General features: G+C 41.3%; 1 protein-coding gene across 2 annotated transcripts in view; it reads left to right on the top strand.

Annotated features, from left to right (window-relative positions):
- rasa2 (RAS p21 protein activator 2) overlaps positions 1-23,718 on the top strand; it is a 202,400-nt gene that overhangs the window by 158,701 nt on the left and 19,981 nt on the right. For both annotated transcript variants that reach the window (XM_043702829.2, XM_043702831.2), the window contains 5 exons: positions 10,056-10,162; positions 11,369-11,455; positions 11,541-11,618; positions 15,033-15,106; positions 15,197-15,306. In XM_043702829.2, the coding sequence (XP_043558764.1) occupies positions 10,056-10,162; positions 11,369-11,455; positions 11,541-11,618; positions 15,033-15,106; positions 15,197-15,306 (456 nt within the window). The remainder of the gene's footprint in view (positions 1-10,055; positions 10,163-11,368; positions 11,456-11,540; positions 11,619-15,032; positions 15,107-15,196; positions 15,307-23,718) is intronic.

Raw genomic sequence — 23,718 nt, 5'->3', positions numbered from 1 at the left:
GGCACACCACTGGTTCGTGATTAACACCCAGAATAACACTCACTTATCCCCACTCTCTGCTTCCCATTAGTCAACCAATCCATGCTAATACTTTACCCATAACACCATGCATCTTTATCTTATGCAGCAGCCACTTGTGTGACACATGTCAAACGCCTTTTGGAAATCTAGGTACACCACATCTACTGGGATGCACTTGATCAGAATCTGAAGATTTATCCACCTTCATGTTTTCTAAGAACTGCAGCACTTATGTAATGTGAACTGTTTTCAAAATATCAATATTTATGTCCCCAGGTTCTGTAGTCTCCATTTCTTTCTCAACAGCAAAAGCTGATGCAAAATGTTCATTTAGTATCTTTCCCATCTCCTGAGGTTCAATACATACATGACCTCATTGATCTTTAGGGGACCCTATTCTCTCCCTAGTTGTCCCTTTTCTCTTAATGTATTTATAGAACCTCTTTGGATTATCCTTAAATTTATCTGCTAAGGACATCTCATATCCTGTCTTTACCCTCCTGAGTTCCCTCTTAAGAATACCTTTACACTCTTTATACTCTTCAAGAGATTCATTTGATCCCAGTGGTCCATATCTAATATATGTTTCTTTCTTATTCTTGACCAGAACTGCAATATCTTAATTCATCCAATGTTCTCTAATCTTACCTACCTTACCTTTCACTCTAGCAGGAGTATAATGCCTTTGAACTCTCATTATCACACTTTTGAAATCCTCCTCACTTGTCTGTCATTCAGTCCACTCCAGTTAACTACTGAAAGTTTCTGTCTCATACCATTAAAAGTTGCCTTACTTAAATTAAGAACTTCAATGAAATGCCTATCCTTTTTCATGACTATAGAATTATGATCACTAATCCCAGTGTTCCCCTACTAACACTTCAGTCACTTACCCTACCTTCATTCCTAAGATAATGGTAGACATATTAGAGTAGTATTCTCACAATGTCCTCCTACATCTAAGGTTTTTTGTTCTTTTGAACTGTTAAGTCTTGTAAAGTGAAACCTAACTTCAGCTGAAAATCCAGCTCACACAAGCACTCAATACAGCACATGAATTAGGAGGAGGAGTAGGACATTCGGTCCTGTTCCACCACTCATTAAGATGGTAGTTGATCTGATTATTCCACGCACCCCCTGCCTCCAACCCCTGATTACCTTTCCCTCTTTGCTTATCAAAAATCATATCTAACTTTACCATAAAAATATTCAAAGGCTCTACTTCCACCATGTTTTGTGGAAGCGCATACTGAAGTCATTTAGTCCTCTGAAAATCTGTTTTACCTCCTCTCATGATCTTGATTGCTTGCACTACAGCAGACTCTATTATTCAATGAGTGATTTTTAATGGCTAGTTGGTGGAGACAATTGTGAAATCAGCATGCCTAGTCCCACAAGGTCCCATACTGGCAATACGAGAGGGAAGTTATCCTTACCGGCTTTGGAATGTATTTTAAGGCAAATTGAGCAAGTTGAAACAATTCATGAGGGCACAGGCGTTTGGAGCTGGACCCCAGTAGGTACGTCCACTGCTTTAAGTATCCAAAGATCCCACCTCTAGGTCTTTGCATTTTGAAACATGTATTTTGGAGGGCATCTTGCCTGGTTTCTCTACTCACTACAGAGGCATTAACTAAACTGAGATATGTGCTGTTGAACTGCTTTACAAAGAGCTTCAGGACCTATTCCCTGTATCTTTGAAAGTTACCACTTTGTGAGGTTTGAATGCAGTATTACCCTCCCAAGCCTACTACAGCTCCATGTGAGAGAGAGGGCAGTCTGCAGTTGGTTCTTTTCCAAGCGCATGACTGATACCGGCATTCTCTCGGGCTACTGTGGAAAGGGAACTCTGACAGGAGAATGAAGCAATACCACAGAAAAGGGTGGTTTTATTCTTTGAGATTGGGCATCACTTCCTGGGCTAACGTTTATTGCTCATCCCTGATTTCAGATGGTACATGTCACTGGTTTGGAAAGCACTGTCTTAAGAAACCTACTTGACCTGTTGCTGTGCATCTTAAAAATGGTATCTACTGCTGCCCCTGTGCACTGGTGATGAATGGAGTGATTGTTGAAGATGGTGGATGAGTGCCAATTAAGTGGGCTGCTTTGTCCAGCAGTTCTCGAGTGTTGTTGGAGATACACTTTTTAAGGCAATTGGCAATTATTTTGCCACATTCCTCACTTGTGCCTTGTAGATTGTGGATCGGCATTGGGAATGAGTTAGTCACCATTTGAATTCTGAGAGTCATAGAGTCCTGCAGCATGGAGAGAGGCCCTTTGACCCAAACTGGCCCATACTGACCAAACTTTCCATCGACGCCTCCCCATTTCCCTGCACTTGGCCCATATCCTTGTATACCTTTCCTATCCACCTATTTGTCCAAATGCTTTTTAAATGTTGTTGATGTACTCCCCTCAAACACTTCCGCTGGCAGCTCATTCCATATGCATACTACCCTCTGTGCAAAAAACGGTTGCCCCTCAGGTTCCTTTTTATTCTTTCTCCTCTAACCTTAAACTGATACCCGCTAGTGCTTGATACCCCAACCCGGGGAAAAGACTGAGTGCATTCACCCTGTTCATGCCACTCATGATCTTATACACCTCTATAAGGTCTCCTACGCTCTAAAGATAGAAGTCCTAGCTTGACCTACCTCTCCCTATACCTCAGACTGCTGAATTCTGGCAACATTCTGTAAATTTCCTTTGCACTCTTTGCAGTTTAATAACATGCTTCTTTTAGCAAGGTGACCAAAACTGAGCACAATACTCCAAGAATAGCCACACTAACTTCCTGTACAACTTCAACATAACTTCCCAACTTTTGTACTCAGTGCCCTGACTGGTGAAGGCCTGTGTGCCAAACATCTTCCCCACTGCCCTGTCTACCTGCGACTCCACTTTCAGAGAACTGTGCACCTCAACTCCAATATCCCTCTGTTCCACTGCAGCTCTTAAGGTCCTACTATTCACCATGAAACTCCTACCTTGATCTGTCTTTCCAAAATTGTCCAAACCAGTTCACGGTGCTATTTTACTCACTTATCTAAATTAAACTCATTTGCCATTTCTTGGCCCACTTCCCCTGCTGATCAAGGTCCTGCTGCAATTTCTGATCACCTTTCTCACTGTCCACGATACTTCCTATTTTATGTCATCAGCAGACTGACTAATCATGTCTTGTATGTACTCTGGTCTCAGACTGTTCTTCTAGCCACTTGTATAGCTGGTTCAGGGTTTATCAATGATAATGCCATTAAAAATCAATGGGTTGGATTGTTGGAGATGATCATTCCCTGGGACTTATGTGATGCAAAGATTACATGATACTTATCAACCCAAGCCACAATGTTGTCCAGGTCTTGCTGCACATAGCCACAGACTGCTTCAGTCTTGTAGGTGGTACCAGACATTGTGTGGTCATTAGCAAATATCCCCACTTCTGACCTTTTGCAGGTGGGGAGGTCATTGATGAAGCAATTGAAGATGGTTAGGCTGAGGATGCTGCCCAGAGGAACTCCTGCAATGTTTTCCTGATGCAAACCATTATATGCCAGAAATAATGTTGAAATTCTGTATAATTAAGTATTGTTGACAAATAGCACCGTGAACTGGTTTGGATGATTTTGCAAGAAATATCAATGTAAAAAGAAAATTGCATTTATACTGTATGAAATGAAAGTACTGATTGGTTGACAAGTGGACTCTAATTGATAGTGTAGCCATGGATATTGCTTTGGTTCAATATGGCTGACAATTAACTGCCAAACTTTATTTACATTTTAAAGTGGTCGCATTGACTTTAATCAGGGCAAAGGCTTGACCAATCAATGAACCAATGAATGAATGCCACCTGTTTTGAGTGGAAGCTACATATAATAATGTACACAACCTCAATTTTGAGACAGACAGAACAGGTACTTTTGTTTCAATTCAACAAACTGGCTCATTCCTCGGGGCAAAATCCAGACTAATCAGAGTCAACCTGCCTGGTTTTAAAATTGGCATTGTTTCTGTCAGTCAGAATCCTCTACAAATCAGTCATCACTCTCTTCGCATGTAGTATAAATGTTGTTTTTTCTTCTTCAATTAATATTATTTCTAATTGTTCTGTTGAGTGCATGATTAAAAACTGGGATAAAATGTCATTTAATACCAATATTTCATCACTGCACTTGTCAAGAAGCCAGCTGGAGTCAATGTTTTGTACATAATCTTCATGCATGTTTTAAGCCACATGATGGCAGTGTAGTCATTTGAAAAACTTCCTAAGTGATCAGTCATGTTTTCTGGTATTTGTAATCTAGAATGGCTCCTTTGTGTTTAGTTGGGCTATAATACCTTGATATACACTGCTGTGTGACAGATTGGAAATCTGTAGTGCAGTCTAAACTGACTTAAATAAAACCAGGAGCTACGGATGCTCAAGATCTGAAACAAACAGTCATGATTTAGAGATGCCAGTGTTGGACTGGGGTGTACACAGTTAAAAATCACACAACACCAGGTTATAGTCCAAGGGGGTTTAATTGGAAGTACACTAGCTTTTAGAGTGTCGCTCCTTCAGGTGATAGTGGAGGTCTCAATCCTAACACAGAATTTATAGCAAAAATTTACAATGTGATGTAACTGAAATTATACATTGAAAAATTGATTGTCTGTTAAGTCTTTCCTCTGTTCGAATACCATGATAGTTTCACTTCTTTCATGTGTAAATCACAAAACCTTTTTTTAAAAGTTGCATTCTTAGGTTAGCTGTTAACAATGGTGATAGCTAGACAATATGTCAAAGTTGTTAGCCCCCTGTTTTCTGTCTATGCCATGATATTTAGATTGATTCTAATCTTAAAAAGTGAGATAACGGAGTTCTACATGAATTCATGCAGTTTTTGAGCGAAGTACAATGTAACTGCAAGTACAAGTTCACCCCACAAAATATATGTGTGCATGTGTGTCTGTCTGTCTGTGTATGTGTGGCTGTCTGGGTTGGAGGTTGTGAGTGTGAGAAAGTGTGTGTGTGTAGTGAGTGTAGGCTGTCTAAAGTCTGTGAGGGGTTGCATGTGTGAGTGTGGAAGTGTGTGTGTGGGTGCCTGCGCGTCTGTGTATATGTGTGTTTGTGTGTATGTGTATAGGTGTGTGCACGTGTGTGTTTGTAGGTGTGTGTGTGTGTGTGTGCGCGCGTATAGTGCAATGGTGGTCACCTGTAATGTGACATGAACCCAAGGTCCCAGTTGAGGCCCTCCCTATGGGTACCGAACTTAGCTATCAGCCTCTGCTCGGCCACTTTTCGCTGCTGCCTGTCCCGAAGTCCACCTTGGAGGATGGTCACCCGAAGGTCCGAGGTCGAATGTCCTGGACCACTGAAGTGTTCCCCAACTGGGAGGGAACACTCCTGGCTGTTCCATGTGTCTGGATGAAGAACTGGTTTTCAAAGGTGAAGACGTGATCAAGGATAAAACGGATGAGTTGTAGGATGGTGTTTGGAGATTGGCGGTTGTTGGTGTTGAGTACTGAGGCTGTTGCCGTGATGCCATCATTGTGGGGGATGCTGGTGTAGAGTGCAGAAACGTCGATTGTGATGAGGACTGTTCCCGGTTCATGCATTTCATGTACAACTCAGCTCAAAAACTGCATGAATTCATGTAAAGCTCCGTTATCTCACTTTTTAGATTAGAATCAATCTCAACATCATGGCATAGACAGAGAACAGGGGGCTAACACTTTCAACATATTGTCTAGCTATCACCATTGTTGACAGCTAACCTGAGAATGCAACTTATTAAAAAAAAAAGTTTTGTGATTTACACATGAAAGAAGTGAATTTGCTAGAGAAACTCAGGTTCTGCAGCATCTGTGGAGAAAGAAAGAGTTGACATTTTGAATCCAGTGTCCCTTCATTCAGAATCCTGTTCTGAAAGTTTGAGTCCACACGAAGATCAGCCATGATCTTATTGAATGGTGGAGCAGGGGCAGATGGCCTACTCCTTGCTCCTAGTTCTTATGTTAAAGCACCTTGCATAACCTCAAACTAATACAAAGCATTTAAACTGGATGAGTATAGAAATTTGAACCAATTAGTCCCAGAAGCTTCAAAGTTTGTTATTGTAAATAGAAAAGAATAACAGAATCTGAGCCCTTATTCCTCCTGTGCATTTTAACTTTATTTCCTTGACTTCCCACCAATAATCCTTATTACATTGAATTCATTGATCCTGTACTCTCCTTCTGCTAATCATTGGCTGTCAAACAACCAACTATTTTGTAAAATTCTGTATATGGTTGTCAGCATGGAAAGGATGTGGAAAAGTTAGAAATATGTAGCATCTGATTGAAATTAGCAAGCATATTGCAATACAGGTTTAATTATAGGATGTAAAGCATGGATTAATTAAGGACAAGTATGTCTGATTCTGCCAGAGGGCAGAGCTGAGTATGGTAGCCATTACAAAAGAGAGAGTGTGAGAAAAGCCAAAAGGTCTAAAAACCAATAAATCTCCTGGCCCGGATGGGCTACATCCTAGAGTTCTGAGAGAGGTAGCTGACAAAATAGCGGAGGCACTGACTGTGATCTTTCAAAAGTTACTGGAACCAGAGAAAGTCCTAGGTGATTGGAAAATCACTGTTGTAACCCCCTTGTTCAAGAAAAGATCAAGCCAAAAGATGGAAAATTATAGGCCCATTAGCCTAACCTCGGTTGTAGGTAAAATTCTAGAATCCATCTTTAAGGATGAGATTTCTAAATTCTCAAAAGTGCTTGGTCGGATTAGAATAAGTCAGCATAGATTTAGTAAGGGGAGGTTGAGCCTGACAAACCTGTTAGAATTCTTTGAAGATGTAGCAAGTAAGTGAGACCAGGGAAGCCCAGTGGATGTTATCTATCTAGACTTCCAAAAGGCCTTTGAGAAGGTGCCTCACGGGAGGCTGCTGAGTAAGGTGAGGGCCCATGGTGTTGGAGGTGAGATACTGGCATGGATTGAGGATTGGCTGTCTGACAGAAGGCAGAGAATTGAGATAAAAGGTTCTTTTTTGGAATGGCAGCCGGTGACAAGTGGGGTCCCACAGGGTTCAGTGTTGGGGCCGCAGCTGTTCACTTTATATATAAATGATCTGGATGAAGGGACTGGGGACATTCTGGCGAAGTTCATCGATGAATACGAAGTTAGGCGGACAGGCAGGTAGTACTGAGGAGATGAGGAGGCTGCAGAAAGATCTAGATTAGATTCCTTACAGTGCGGAAACAGACCCTTCAGCCCAACAAATCCACACCGACCCTCCGAAAAGCAACCCACCCAGACCGATTCCTCTACAAATGCATCTAACGCTACGGGCAATTTAGCATGGCCAATTCGCCTGACCTGCACATCTTTGGACTGTGGGAGGAAACCAGAGTACCCGGAGGAAACCCATGCAGACACTGGGAGAATGTGCAAACTCCACACACAGTTGCCCGAGGCTGGAATTGAACTCTGGTCCCTGGCGCTGTGAGGCAGCAGTGCTAACCACTGAGCCACCGTGCCGTCCCAGTTTAGGAGAGTGGTCCAGGAAACGGCTGATGAAATTCAACATGAGTAAGTGAGAGGTCTTGTACTTTGGAAAAACCAATACTGGCATGGAGTATTTTTTTAAACTGTGAGAAAATTCATAAAGCCAAAGTATAAGGGGATCTGGGAGTGCTAGTACAGGATTCTCTAGAGGTTGATTTGCAGGTTGAGTCCGTCATTAAGAAAGCAAATGTAATGTTGTCATTTATCTCAAGAGAGTTGGAGTGTAAAACGCAGCGATGTGCTACTGAGACTTTATAAAGCTCTAGTTAGGCCCCATTTAGAATACTGTGTCCAATTTTAGGCCCCACACCTCAGGAAGGACATACAGGCACTGGAGTGTGTCTAGCAGAGATTCACACAGATGATCCCTGGAATGGTAGGCCTAACGTACAAGAACGGCTGAGGATCCTGGGATTGTATTCAGTAGAGTTTAGAAGGTTGAGGGGAGATCTAATAGAAACTTACAAGATAATGCATGGCTTAGAAAAGGTGGACGCTGAATTTGTTTCCATTAGACAGGGAGACTAGGACCCGTGGGCACAGCCTTTAAAATTAGAGGGGGTCAACTTAGAAAGGAAATGGGGAGACATTTCTTCAACCAGAGAGTGGGGCGTCTGTGGAATTCATTCCCACGGAGCGCAGTGGAGGCCGGGATGTTGGGTGTCTTCAAGGCAGAGATTGATAAATTCTTGATCTCACAAGGAATTAAGGGCTACAGGGAGAGTGCGGGTAAGTGGAGTTGAAACACCCATCAACCACGATTAAATGGCAGAGTGGACTCGATGGGTCGAATGGCCTTCCTTCCTCTCCTATGTCTTACAGTCTTATGATAAGTTTAGCATTTTTACTAACTTAAAAAGTTATGTAAGTTGCAAAGTAAGAAGAGTCCATTCAAAATAGCAGATCAGCTAGTTCTGCATTTTCATCCTATTTCCTCTTGGCATCCTGTACGTTTTGCACATTAATGGACATCCTTTGGAATATTGCTTCTTTATGAAATCCTTAACAGATGCATATCAAAATAGTGAAGCTCCCTTTATAATACATAAGAATTGTAAGGCTTTAGAGAGTGAGTGAAAAAGATTTGCAAGCCTGAAGTCCATTTTCTCTGGTGCACATACAAAAATTGCTGGAAAAGCTCAGCAAATCAGTGGAGAGGAATCAGAATTCATGTTTCAGGTCCTGTGATCCTCCTTCAGAACTTGGAGATAGCTGGGCAACTTGTGGATGTGAATCTTTGGTCAGAAGCCATTGGATCTCAAGAAAGAAAGGCGCTGTCCTTTATTCAGCAGTAAAATAGGATACATTACATTTTTTACATTACAGTGTGGAAACAGGCCCTTCGGCCCATCAAGTCCACACTGACCTGCTGAAGCGCAACCCACCCATATCCCTACATTTGCCCCTTACCTAACACTACGGGCAATTTAGCATGGCCAATTCACCTGACCTGCACATCTTTGGACTGTGGGAGGAAACCGGAGCACCCGGAGGAAACCCACGCAGACACGGGGAGAACGTGCAAACTCCACACAGTCAGTCGCCTGAGGCGGGAACTGAACCCGGGTCTCTGGCGCTGTGAGGCAGCAGTACTAACCACTGTGCCACCGTGCCGCCCATATACTAGGATACTAGAAGCCTAAAGGAAAGCCAGTTTATTTCCCTTCGTTGGTCTCTGTGGCTTTTAGCCTAAAGTCAGGTTTTATAAGTTGTGAGCCAGTCACACTGTGCATCCTGTAAGCCAGTGAAAGCACCTGGAGAAAGATTGAGAGCAACATGGCCTGGCAAACCAAAAGGATCATATTGATAAACCCTGTGGACAAGGACTGCTGAACTAATCTTCCCAGCCTTTGCTACTAACCATGACACCAATTTCTTTCTGTCTGTCTTCAAGTCTTGAGGGAGACTTTATAAAGGGATTAAAACGTTAACGAGTAGAGTTAAATGTTGGTGGTTCATAATTGTGTACCTTTGCCAGAATCATCTTATTTTATCAAATTTCTTATTCGATGCAGAAACCTTGCCTATACTTTCAACTTAGATCTAAATACAGTAAATTTGGGAATTTTCTATAATTTTATGCAGACTTTAGCTTTTGTGATTATTATGGTTGATTTCTAGCGCTACCCAATTGCGTTGTAACAATCCCAATTGCGAATGTATCTACCACACATTAAATCCCTTTTTACACACTGCCAAACTTGGGCATGGTCCTATCTTTAAAACAAAACTCTGGTTAACATTTTAACTTTGGCATCCTTGTATATATTTTCTTCTAGCAATCTGTTTATTTTAAGTTCTCAAGATTTGGGTAAGTAGGATATGTACTCTAGTTCATACTGGGAAAGCAAATCCAGCTGGTGAAAATTACTCCTTTGTGGCCTGATCCACAGAGGTTTAAATAGATTGATGTAGTTTGGAAACCAAAAATAAACTAAACACTCAAGATGCTGGTAATTCTAATTGTTTACTAATCTGTCTTTCCAGATGATCCCCATGTGAAGTACTCTGCTGTAAGCAGTTTTGTTTTCCTTCGATTCTTTGCAGCTGCTATGGTCTCCCCTCATAGTTTCCATCTCCGGCCCCATCATCCAGTAAGTGGTGTGATATTTGATGAGAATACTTTTGAACAAAGGAATTGAAAACCCAGAACCTGGCATAATATGAAATAGGCTGACTTGATTTGAATTTAAATTGATAAGGCAAGCATTGATGAAGCTGATTTGTAATGAGGTAAGGGTAGGCGCAATCAGCAATGGTGGTACAGTCAGTATTTTATATACAAGAAATGCCCAGCAGAAGATGAGAGTTGAGAAACTGAATTTGGAGTCATACATGACAAATGCTAGGCGAAATTGAGGACTGCAGATTAGAGTCGAAAGTGTGGTACTGATGAAGAGCTTTTGCAGAAACGTCGATTTTCCTGCTCCTCAGAAGCTGCCTCACCTGCTGTGCTTTTCCAGCACCCCACACTCGACTCATGACAAATGCAGCCTGACTGGAATGCTTATATTATTTTCTGTTATTATTCTAGACTTTGACCATGTACATTTTTAATTTGAAGAAAATTGAATTGGGTTTTCAAACCAGGCAACTTGAAATATGCGTAAAATGTTCACTAAAATGGTTAAATAGGACAATGAAAGTAGAAATGAGGTAGAACAACAAAGAAAAATAGAGAGTATTGAAAAATCAGATGTCAGAAAAAATGCCTAATATATCCAGAGCAATCATCCAGGAAGAGTAGTAGATATCAAGAGATTGAAATTGCAGCAATGTTCAGAATAGATCGGAAACTACGGTGTGTTGAAATATATATTTGGTGTACCTGTAAATGTAAATATTGTGTCTTGCACTGGAATATCCCCAGTAGAAGGTTAATAAGCCAGTTGACCCAACTTTGATGATGCCATATACAGAAGAACCTTAATTATCCGAATGAGATGGGTGGGAACTATTTTGTTCGGTCAACTGATTGATTGTTCACACGATATTTTTATGGGACCTTAAGATCTTGTTCAGATAATCCGAAATTTGGGTAATTGACGTTCGGAGAACCTAGGTTGTTCTATATGTGGATTTCACATTTACTTTAAAATACGTGTTTGTGGTGATGAAATTGTTTAGACCCTTGTCAGTAGAAACCAGGCTTCAATCCTGAAGTGAAAATGTTGGGGTGATGCAAGAAGTTATCTAATATTTATGTTTTAGTCTGATAAAATGATCAGTGAAGTCAAGTTCTCTGTTGAAGTCATTTGTCTCTTTTTTTTTTCCATACACCTTCTCCTGTTTCATTGTAGGATGCCCAGACAGCTAGGGTCTTGACCCTAATTTCCAAAACGATCCAAACCTTGGGAAGCTGGGGCAGTTTATCCAAAAACAAACTGGTCAGAACCATCTCAACAATTTTTCAACAATTAACCTTTAATTGTTTCATATTTGTGTATTAATTTGCTTTATTTTGAATTGCAGTCAAGTTTCAAGGAATCCTATATGTGTGATTTTTTTAAACTATTTCCAGAAGAAAAATGCATCAAGTCAGTTAAAAAGGTGAGCTTGATTTAATGCGGCTATTCTGTTATCAAGTAAATTTCCAAAAGATATTAATGTGTGTGTTGGAGAGGGATTTTAAAGAGGAGTCTGAGTCCTGTGTTCAGTAGCATAAATCGATTTTTATTCGGAGCTCCTTTACTGCATGTGTGAGAGAGCCAGAGCCTGATCCAAATCTGTTTTTTACATGGGGCCCAGTTGCCCTCTTAATTACAGCTCAGATCAGAGATCAATGACACTCTACCTTTCCCAATAAAGTACAGGTTATTCATTGGTTGCATGCAACATTGATATCAGTGCTTGCCACATCCCTCTGACCTATATTTCCAACCCTACGAATAGGTATCAATGATGGACAACTTCATGATCCACCTTAGATCCTCTGATCATCTTGCAATGTTTGCCAGACCCCTATTACCAATCCTTGGGCTCCTGTGCTTACTGATCACATTCTAACACCGATCATTATGTCCTTTCCTAGACATTTACCAAGCGTGTTCTATACTTGCATATTATGAATGACTTTTTAAATTCAGCCATGCAATTCATGTCCATTGCTAATCTTTGTACAGATATTAGAAAGGATGTTAAATTCTACTAGTTGTTACATGTAATATCAGCTCTAATATAAAGTTACTTGTAAGTTATACATAGTTAAACCTAATAAAGCTAATAATTTCAGGAGCAGCTTCCCTCGTATCCAGCTTGTGAAAGGGCAGTTGTTTATTCTCCTGAGGTCATAGTGACCCTATTTCAAAATTGTTTCTGCCCTCCTTGCTACGTTCTTAGTTTCTTGGTACTCTTACGAGGTTATTTTGTTTATACTTTTTTGTTATAATCTTATTGATGAAGAAAACGGTTTCCTGAAAGTGTTTATCAAAACTATTCTCTGCATCCACGATTAACTGCCTTCAGAAATTTAATTTCCCAATATCTAATAAATTTAAATTCCTATTCTTTTATGAATATGCCTCCTATAATATGTGATTATAATTATTTAAAAAGCCTCATCTCAGGTACATCCAGCTTTCCCTTTCTATTTCGTATAAAAATTGGAAATCTCAAATTAGATGGTTTTCATCAGAACTGCCTTATCAGAGTCTTACTGTCTGTATTGTAGTCCCATTTTATTAAGACTCAGAGGTATTTTGTTGCCTGGCTGTGAAGGCCATAATTTGAGCAATATGAAATGCTACATCAGCTAAAATCTTCTTTGATTATCTGTGTCACTTAAAAAGAAAAACCCTAATTGCCATTTTGTCATACCCAGTCATGGGTAACTCCAACAGTACTGAATGATGTCTCTTCAATTAGAGAATTTTAGTAGCTATACTTATTCTATGTTTTAGCTTGATGTGGCATTGTGTTCCCAGTATTGTCAACATTCTATTTCCATGGCTCAGATATTCTGATGCCAGATAGTCATTTCTGCAGCATAACTTGGAGTTCTACATCAAGACTGCGCAGAGTTCCGACACAACCAACTCTTAAGGGAGTTTCCCAGGAAGCTGAAAATTCCAATGGGCAACTCACCTGCATCTGTAAGAAATGCCCCTTGAAGTTAGATAATGCAGAGGTTGTGACAGTTGCTGTCAAGCTAGTTTTGGGACTTTAAACTCCTGAGGTAAAGCAACAGATTTCTTTTAAAAAAAAAAAAAATTGTGGCTTGGCCTGCAATACTGCTCCTGTTTAGATTAGAGTGGTGCTGGAAAGGCACAGCAGCTCAGGCAGCATCTGAGGAGCAGGAACATCTGCGTTTCGGGCAAAAACCCTCCGAGACGTTGGTTTTCCTGCTCCTCGGATGCTGCCTGACCTGCTGTGCTTTTCCAGCACCAGTCTAATTTAAACTCTGGTTTCCAGCACCTGCAGTCCTCACTATTGCCTAAGACTGCTCCTGTGCTTCGTGGAATTCTCCCCAGTTTCCTATGACGGATACATTCAGACAGGCCAGATACTCAAAGAATCATTCACGGTATTCTTAAAGAACAGTGTTGTCAAATGAATCTATACCAATAGTAATTAGAATTTCTGGGCCATTATATTGGTATGAGAGATTAATAAAAGATCAGATTGTACTCTACATGGAAAATGTTTCACAACTCTGATCTTGTATTCCTGGGTATTTAGACATAAAAACCAATAAAATTGCTGGCTTTGCATTCAAAAGGTATGCTAGATGCAGTTATGTTGCGGTTTTTTTCTGTTTGCTATTTGTTTTATTAATGGGATGTGGACATCACTGGCTTGGTCGTCATTTATTGCCTATCCCTAAATGTTCTGGTGAAGGTGGTGGTGAGGTATCTTTATAAGTTGAAACTTTATTGCTGGAACAGCACAGCAGGTCAGGCAGCATCCAGGGAACAGGAGATTCGATGTTTCGGGCACAGGCCCTTCAAGAAGGGCCTGTGCCCGAAACGTCGAATCTCCTGTTCCCTGGATGCTGCCTGACCTGCTGTGCTGTTCCAGCAATAAAGTTTCAACTTTGATCTCCAGCATCTGCAGACCTCACTTTCTCCATCTTTATAAGCCATTGCAGTCTTTGTTATAGTGGACGAGCTGAGTATTAATGACCAATACACCTTACAGGAGAGAAATTAATGTAAACATCTCCTCATCTCCCACAATGTGATTTAATGTTTGGGGTATTTTGGAGCATTTTGGCTTTAGCAAGACCTTTGAGAAATTGGTGGTGAGCCTTTCTTGAATATCGCTGAGTGCTTGCTGAGTTATTTCATACGGTAGTTGAGAGTTGGAGTGTGGCTTTGGAGTAGCATGTGAACCAGACTGATTAAGGGTGACAAATGCCCTTTCCTAAAATAATAATAGTGAATCTAACAAAATTTTAGGACAATCTGATATCATAATCTTGACATGCGTACGTGTGACCAAGCAGCAGGAGTAAATCCTTGTGGCTACTTAACCATAGCTGATCCAATTGCAACCTCCAATCCACTTTCCCACCAACTCTTGATAACCTTTCACCCTCTTCAACAAGAGTGTATGCACTTCTGACGTAAATATTCAAGAACTCTACTTCCACCATTTTTCATAATTTCTGATATTTTGTTTAATTTAATAGTAGAATTCCCAGCTGCCTGAGTATAATTTGAACTCGTACAACACCCTCTGACTTGTTAATCCAGGTTTACTGGAGACCAGGATTGCTAATCCAGTAATGTAAATAGGATATCCCTTATTCCTATGTGTTCTTGAGCTGTGCAATGAATTTCCAGCTGCATAGTTAGAAAATTGTTCTGAATAAATAATATTGGATCTGTAACTTTAACTCTGTTTCTCTCTTCACAGGCGTTGCCAGACCTGTTGCGTTGATCCAACACTTTGTTTCTATTTCAGATGTCCATTATCTGTATCATTTTATATTTGTGAAAGTTGTAATGTACGTTTTTGTTTTAGTTTATAGATGAAATATCATCTGCAGAAAGTAAGGAACCCACTGGTGTAGATGAGCTAGTAATCCTCAAAGAAGGGTAAGAATAAAATCATGAAAGCAATTATAATGCTAGATGTCATGGCTATTTGAAACTAGAAAATCAAAAAATATTATTTCTCCTTTGCAGGGAAGTTATTAAAAGAGCTCAGGGAAGAAATCGAATCCGTAAAGTGCATAATTTTAAGAAGCGCTGGCTCCGTTTGACCAACAGAGAGATCTCTTATCATAAACAATCAGGTACACTGGTTCAACCTGTTTTCAACATTGGTAACCACAACTGTACATGTGGAGTGCTCGTCTGAAATTGAATTGATGAATAAAGAGTGCAAGCTTTTATTTTAATTCTATATTTTAAACTGAATTCATAGTTAACCATTATTACCCTGGAAGTGAGTTATTAATGCTCTGGTTTGAAAAAAGTTTAAAGCATATTTGCAGAATAATTTTACAGTACATTCAAAATGATGGTTTCCTGATCTGGTCTGTACCACCCCAAATGGAATTTGGTGATTAGGGGTTATATGCTTTGGAACGGTGAAGAGAAATGTACTCTGATAATTATCCAAAGGAGCTCCATGGGCAGAGGTTTGGAGCCATGCTATTTGTGTATGGTATCTTATGTAGAAAGCACACGGGAGTAAAGAAGAAGGAGGCCATCACAGATTGGATGGGTGGAGTGAAACCTCTACCGTTCTGAATTTCATCCACCATCTGGCAGATTTTTAAAAATCACACAACACCAGGTTATAGTCCAACAGGTTTATTTGGAAGCACTAGCTTTCGGAGTGCTGCTCCATCAGGTGGTTGTGGAGTATAAGATCATAAGACATAGAATTTATAGCAAAAGTTTACAATGTGATGTAACTGAAATTATATTGAAAAAGACCTGGATTGTTTAAGTCTCCCATCTGTTGAATGACCATGTTGGTTTCAGTTCTTTCATATGTAAATTGCAAAACTTTTTCTTATGTTCTCAAATGAACTTTAACAATTGGTGTCTGTCAGCCCAGATAATGTACTGAAGGTGTGAGCTCCCCTGTATGATACTGTCTGTGCCATAATGTTTAGACTGATTCTAATCTTAAGAAAATGAATTTACAGAATCTTACATGGATTCATGCAGTTTTTGGGCAAAGTAAAATGTAACTCTGCTAGTACAGATTCATGCCACAAACTTGTATGTATGTATGTGTGTGCATGTGGGGGGTGTGTGTATAGGTGGGGTGGGGGGGATGTTGAGTATCTGTGAGAGAGTAGGTGCATGTGTGAGAGTATAAATGGGTATAAGTCTATGAGAGGGTGTGTGTGTGTGTCAGAGTTTTTACCTTAAAAGAGAGAATTTATCCTGAATTGAAAGAGAAAGTCTGGAAGAAAGATTTTTTAAAAATGTGAGCAAGCCCTGGATAAAGAAAATCTGGGGTCAGAGAGAAGCAGGGAGGGATAGAGAAAGCCCCAGGACAGCAAGGGAGGGATTGAGGAAACCTGGGATAGAGAACAAGTTGAGAGAAACATTTCTGGTTTGGGAGCATCAGAGATTTAGATACAGAGGCGATTGGGGTATAGAGGGAAAACGGAGAATCTGATATATAGAGAAAGGAGTGAAATGGGTAGAAAGTGATAGAAAAACACAAACACAGCAAGAACTGAGACAGAAGTAAGAGACAAAGAGAGAAATTGGGATAATGAAAGAGTAAGAACCAGTTTATAGAATAGCCAGTGAGGGACAGTGAACCCCACTGTGCTTACAGATAGAGAAAGCCAACACAGGGACAGAGAAGCAGCCATACTCCTCTGGGACTGCAGCGCACCCACCCTAGGGGCTGAACAAATGTTCATCTCTAGCAGCCAGCAATGGTGAGCTGCCATTCTGAGGAAGAGTCACTCAACCTAAAATGTTAACTCTGATATCTCTCCACAGATGCTGCCACACCTGCTGAGCTTTTCCAGCAATTTCTGTTTTTGTTACTGGTGCAGAAGAGAGGGAGTATTAACATCATCCTTAAATCACTGCGTCACTGTTGAAATTAGAAGGAAGAGCTCACTCATTTGAGGGTGCTGTGCTGGTATAAAAGAGCGGCTGATCCAATCACTCCACATTCACAAATTTGACCTTGTTACCAAACTGCTTTGAGCATGTGGCACAGTGGTTAGCATTGCTGCCTCACAGCGCCTGAGACCCAGGTTCAATTCCCGCCTCAGGCGATTGACTGTGTGGAGTTTGCACGTTCTCCCTGTGTCTGCGTGGGTTTCCTCCGGGTGCTCCGGTTTCCTCCCACCATCCAAAGATGTGCAGGTCAGGTGAATTGGCCATGCTAAATTGCCCGTAGTGTTAGGTAAGGGGTAAATGTAGGGGCATGGGTGTGTTGCGCTTCGGCGGGTCGGTGTGGACTTGTTGAGCCGAAGGGCCTGTTTCCACGTTGTAATGTAATGTAAAAAAAAAAGAGACCGATACTGAACATGATGACTTTTTCCCCGGGTGGGGGAGTCCAGCTCAAGAGGACATAGGTTTAAGGTAAGAGGGGAAACAATTATAAGGAACCTGAGGGGAAACGTTTTCACCCAGAGGGTGGAGCATGCGTGGAATGAGTTGCCAGAACAAGTGGTGGATGCTAGTACAATTACAACATTTAAAAGGCATCTAATGGGTATATGAAGAAGAAAGGTGTAGAGAGATATGGGCCAAATGCTGGTAAATAGGACTTGGTAAGATTAGGATGTCTGGTCAATGCAGATAAATTGGATCAAAGGGTCTGTTTCCGTGCTGTATGAATCTATGAATAATCCATTAGTTGCATCTTTTCAACTTGAAAAAAACTCTTTAATTCTGGCTCTGTCTTCTGTGTGTAAACCAATCCTCAATCCATGCTAATATATTACCCAATATAATAGCTCCTATCTTATGCAGTAGCCTTTTATGTAATACCTTATCAGGTGCCTTCTGGAAATCTAACCATTACCTGTTCCCTTTATCAATTCTGTTATATCCTAAAAAAAATCTCTAGTGAATTTGTCAAACATGATTTACCTTTCACAAAACCATATGGACTCTGATTGCTTTAAGTTTTCTATATGTTCTGTTATTTCTTCCTTAACAATAGTTTCTGCCATTTTCTCAGTGACTGATGTTATGCTAACTGATTTGTGGTTACCAGCTTTCTGTCTCTCTTCCCTTGTTGAACAGGGACTTAACCTAAGCAGTTCTGCAAACCAATAGAATCTTCCTGGAATCCAGTGAGTTCTGGAATATTTCAGCCAGTGCCTCCACTATCTCTGCAGTTGTTTACATGAGACTGGCAACCTGTCTGTCTTCAGTCCCATTAATTTGCCTAATACTTGGTCTGTTGTGATAGAGACTTTTATAAAACTTTCCCTTCCGTTAGCACCTTGAGTATCTGACATCTTTTGGCATGTTTATAGTGTCCTCCACCACAAAGATCAATCCAAAGGATTGGTTTAAATTATCTGCCATTTCTTTGTTCCCCATTCTCAATTCCCCTAAGGGCCCTGCTTTTAGTTTAACTTTTTAAAAAATGTACCCATAGAAGTTGTTTAGTTTTATATTTCTTGCCAATTTACTTACATAATATATTTCCTCCCTTTTTGTGGTCCTGTGCTGGTTCCTATGTATAAAAAGAATCCTCTGGCCTGTCACTTGTTTTTGCCATTTTGAATGTCTCAGTTTTTGATTGGATACTCTTCTTGACCACCTTTATAACCAAGGTGGATCATCCTCTCATTGAGTCCTTTTGACCAAAATGAATTTTTGCTTAGTGTTCTAAAATAGCTACTTGAACGTCTACCATTGCTCCTTTACTGACTTTGCCCTTAGCCTATTCTGTCAGGTACACTTTAGACATCTGTATGTTTTTGGTACTTCTGTTTGGTAATTGCTATTAGTTGAGAGCATTGGTTTGAAACCCAAGATATGCACTGTCAAACTGAATTTGAAATTCTACTGTGTTGAAATGACTACTGTCTAGAGGAATTTTAACTATAAGGTCTCTTATTAATCCTGCCTCATTTCTGGGTGCGTTATGTGATGTAATTCCCTAAGAAACAAGCCCAAATTTGTCTTGACCATCTGATATGTCTAATTGATCTGATTAGAATCATCCATGACAATTATAATGCCTTCTTACACGCCTCCATTGTTTCCTGACTTACACTATATTTTTGTCCCATAGAGAGGAACCTCTTTGGGAGGCTATAGATGTCTCCCACCTGTAGCTTCTTTCCCATGTTGCCTCTTATTTCCCTCTAAACTGATTCCATATCATAATCTATTGAACCTAAGTCACTACTCACCATTGCATTGATGTCCTCCTTCAATAACAAGGTTACCCCACCTCATTTTAATTTTGCCTATTGTTCCAGAATGATGAATATTACGAGCATTCTTCCCAGTCTTATTCACGATGTAACCATGTCTTCATAACACCTATCCAGTTATTAGATTAGATTATTACAGTGTGGAAACAGGCCCTTCGGCCCAACAAGTCCACACCGACCCGCCGAAGCACAACCCACCCAGACCCATTCCCCTACATTTACCCCTGCACCTAACACTACGAATAATTTAGCATGGCCAGTTCACCTGACCTGCACATTTTTGGACTGTGGGAGGGAACCGGAGCACCCGGAGGAAACCCACGCAGACAAGGGGAGAATGTGCAAACTCCACACAGTCAGTCGCCTGAGGCGGGAATTGAACCCGGGTCTCTGGTGCTGTGAGGCAGCAGTGCTAACCACTGTGCCACCGTGCCGCCCACGACTTATACTTATTTATTTTTATGCTGTCAGCTGGGTATCCTTTTACAAATGTATCATGCATTCAGGTAAATAGCCTTGAGCTTAGACTTTCTCCCATTGTTTGTTTCTAATTTCTGCTGCACTGTGTGTATGTTTTCTACCATTTCCTGTAAAATTTTGATTATCATTCACCTCTTCACTAGCCTGCACCTCTGCTGTCTTGTTTCCTTTTGATCTTTAAGCTTCGCTTCTATTGAAACCCTCACCCTACTATCTACAACTCCAGTTTTCTGATTCACCAGCATGATTCAAATGAAGCTTCACCCATTGGAACATCTCTCTTTCTGCAGGATGGATTCCAGCGCTCTGTGAAGTGAAATCCATGTCTCACGGGCCAATTTTTGAGCCATGCATTTATCTCTCTAATATCAGTTACCTAATGTAGTTTGTGTGTGGCTTGGGTAGCAATGGGAGATTATTACCTTTTATCATTCTGGTTTTTAATGTAGCTCTGAGTTGCTGTGATTTCAGCTCTAACAACACTAGAGAAACTTAAAACCATCCAGGATTAAGCATCCATCAACTTCACTGTCATCTCTCAGTACCTTATGGTATCTACAAAATGTGATGTGATAAATCTTTAAGGCTTCTTTCATAACACTTTCAAAGCCTGTGACATCTGCTTCCTAGAAGGACAGGGCAATGGGATGCATGGGAAGTGCAAGTCGTCCCGTCCCTCAGGCCTCCCTTCGACTTCAATGTTATTGGGTCAAAATCCTGGAGCTCCTTTCCTAGCATCACTGTGGTTGGTGGCAGGGAGGACTGAAAAGGAGGATGAGGGTCTCCCCGATGTAGAGAATCCAGGTGAGACAGAGGTTCACCTGCCTCTCTTCCAATCTAGTTTACTGCATCATGTGCTTCCGATGTGATCTTCTCTACACCGGGGAGACTGAACGTAAACTTAGGGAATGGTTCACCACGCATCACACCAGGCTCGCAGGGGCTGACTGGACCTCCCACTCACCGCCCATTTCAATTCCCCTTCCCACTCCCTTTCCAACATGACCATCCTTCGCCTCTTCCATTGCCAGAACAAGCCACAGCTCCTATTGGAGGAACAACACCTTATCTACTGTCTGGGCAGCCTACAGCCCAGAGAACTCAACATGAGTTCTCCTATTTCAAATAACCTCCCTCCTCATCCCTGACTCCCTTCCCAGCCCCTCCCCCTCCCTTCAATGGTCATTCCTCCTATTGACCAACCAGGTCATACCCTCTACCTGTCTTCACCTAACCTCACTTCACCACCCTGCCCCTGCCACCCCCTTTATCTGCAGCTCCCCCCACACCAACTCCAGCCCTAAAGAAGGGTTATACCTGAAACGTCGAGTTCTGCATCTCCTAATGCTGCCGGGCTTGCTGTGTTCTTCCAGCCTCCTAATTTTGAGATTATGCACTCTTATCCTAGTTTCACCCACCAGTAGAAACATCCTGTCTACTTTTATCTTGTCTTTTCCCTTCATAATTTTATTTGTTTCTATAAGATCCTATACATTCTATAAATTCCAATGAATATACAAAGGACAAAAAAAATTACAGCACAGGAACAGGCCCTTCGGCCCTCCAAGCCTGAGCCGATTCAAATCTGCTGTCTACACCTGTCGGTCAATTCCTAAGCATCTGTATCCCTCTGCTCCCCACCTACTCATGCATCTGTCCAGACACATCTTAAATGAATCTACCCTGCCTGCCTCTACCATCTCTGCTGGTAACGCGTTCCAGACACCACCACCATCTGTGTGAAGTACTTGCCTCGTGTATCCCCCTTAAACTTTTCACCTCTCACCTTGAACGTGTGACCTCTCGTTATTGAATCCTTCACCCTGGGAAAAACTTGTCTCTATCCACCCTATCTATACCCTTCAGGTTCCCCCCTCAATCTCCTTTTTTCTAATGAAAACAAACTTAACCTACTCAACCTATCTTCATAGCTAGCACCTTCCATACCAGGCAACATCCTCATAAACCTTCTCTGCACCCTCTCCAAAGCGTCCATGTCCTTTTGGTAATTTGGCGACCAGTCTACCCCATCCATCCATAAAAGCCAACCCCCTCAACTCCAGAGTCAACCTAGTGAACCACCTCTGCACCCCCTCCAGAGCCAGTAAATCCTTTCTCAAGTAATTAGACCAAAACTGCACGCAATACTCCAGGTGATGCTTCACCTGCATACTACTTGGATTAAACTAATCTGCAGAGAAATGGTAAACTGGAAGTAACATTAAAGAGGAGAAAAATACTGTTGAAAGAAATGAGACAAATAAGAAGGCATTAGGTGGAGTTACAATGAGAGGAAATGCATTATGGCCAAAATTGGATGTTGTGCATGTATGAGAGGACACAGACTGTGGTAAATCAAGGTGGTGAGCTGGAGGAGCTCATAGCCACCTGTTAATATGATGCCAGCCTGATCTGAACAAAACGGAAATTGATACTAAATATTTATGGATACAAGATGTTTGGGAAAAATTGATAAGGAAAGAAAAGAGATTGGGTGGCGGTATTAAGGAAGTAGAATACTGCAGTTATAACCACAGAGAGAGGGTCCTCTGAAGGAAATAAGGACAAAATATATTTAGCTATTACTGAGAGACATTCAGGGTGTGAATATCCTATTTATGTGCATTTTACAGGCCATTTGTGGCGGCACGGTGACTCACTGGTTAGCACTGCTGCCTCACAGCACTAGGGTCCCAGGTTCAATTCCAACCTCGGGCAACTGTCTGTGTGGAGTTTGCACATTCTCCCCTGTGTCTGCGTGGGTTTCCTCAGAGTGCTCCGGTTTCCTCCCACAGTCCAAAGATGTGCAGGGCAGGTGAATTGGCCATGCTAAATTGCCCATGGTGTTAGGTGCATTAGTCAGGGGGAAATGGGTCTGGATGGGTTACACTTCAGAGGGTCAGCGTGGACTTATTGGGCCGAAGGGCCTGTTCCCACACTGTAGGGAATCTAATCTTAAAGGAGATAGTAGAAATACAAAAACAGAGAAAAGATGCAGTGAGATCTTTAATGATTCTAATACAGACTTGGATAATAGTATTAAGTGCTGAGAGGGGGAAGAGTTTTTAACATACATTCACAAAAGCATATCTGCTTGTAGTGTTTACAGCCCAATGAGGAAGGAGGCATTGCTGCATCTGGTCCTGGAGGGACATCTAGGGAACAGTGAGTATAGTGCCTTATACTTAAGGTTAGCTCTGGAAAAGAATGAAGGACTGTTGAGAGTAAAAAATTTTAAGGAAGGTATTAGGTGAGAACAGGTATGCCCGTAATAAATGAGAATGAATAGTTGGTAAGTCAAAGAGACACAGTGAAGCACCTTAATTATTCCTCTGTTCATTCATAGGGAGAATGCAGCCCTGGCTAGCAGCATTTATTGCCCCTTACTAATTGCCCAGAGAGCATTTAAAAATCAACCACGTTGCTGTGGGTCTGGAGTCATATGTAGGATGGCAGTTTCCTTCCTTAAAGGACATTAGTGAACAAGATGAGTTTTTCCCAAAAATCAACAATAAATTTATGGTCATTATTAGACCATATTTTCCTTTAAATTTTGAATTCAGGTTCCACTATCTGCCATGGCAGGATTCAAACCCAGGTCCGTTATTTGGGGCACTGGATTAACAGTCCAGCGATAATACCGTTAGGCCTATCCTCCCTTTGCGGCTTTTGGTTAGGGCCTATGTCCAAAGGATTGGACTCTCCAGTGTCATCTAGACTCCAAATGTCAGCTTGTTCTCTCTCCATGGATGCTGCCTGACCTGCTGTGATCTCCAGCGTTTGTTGTTTTCATTACTGATTCCAGCATCTGCAGTAATTAGCTCCTACACAATGTTTATT

The sequence above is a fragment of the Chiloscyllium plagiosum genome, unplaced genomic scaffold (assembly GCF_037043375.1).
Source record: "Chiloscyllium plagiosum isolate Xiang-an unplaced genomic scaffold, Cpla_swu_hap1 HiC_scaffold_13, whole genome shotgun sequence".
NCBI classification, from domain to species: Eukaryota; Metazoa; Chordata; class Chondrichthyes; order Orectolobiformes; family Hemiscylliidae; genus Chiloscyllium; species Chiloscyllium plagiosum.
Note: the sequence above shows the minus strand (reverse complement) of the source record. Positions and strands in the feature narration are given on the sequence as shown.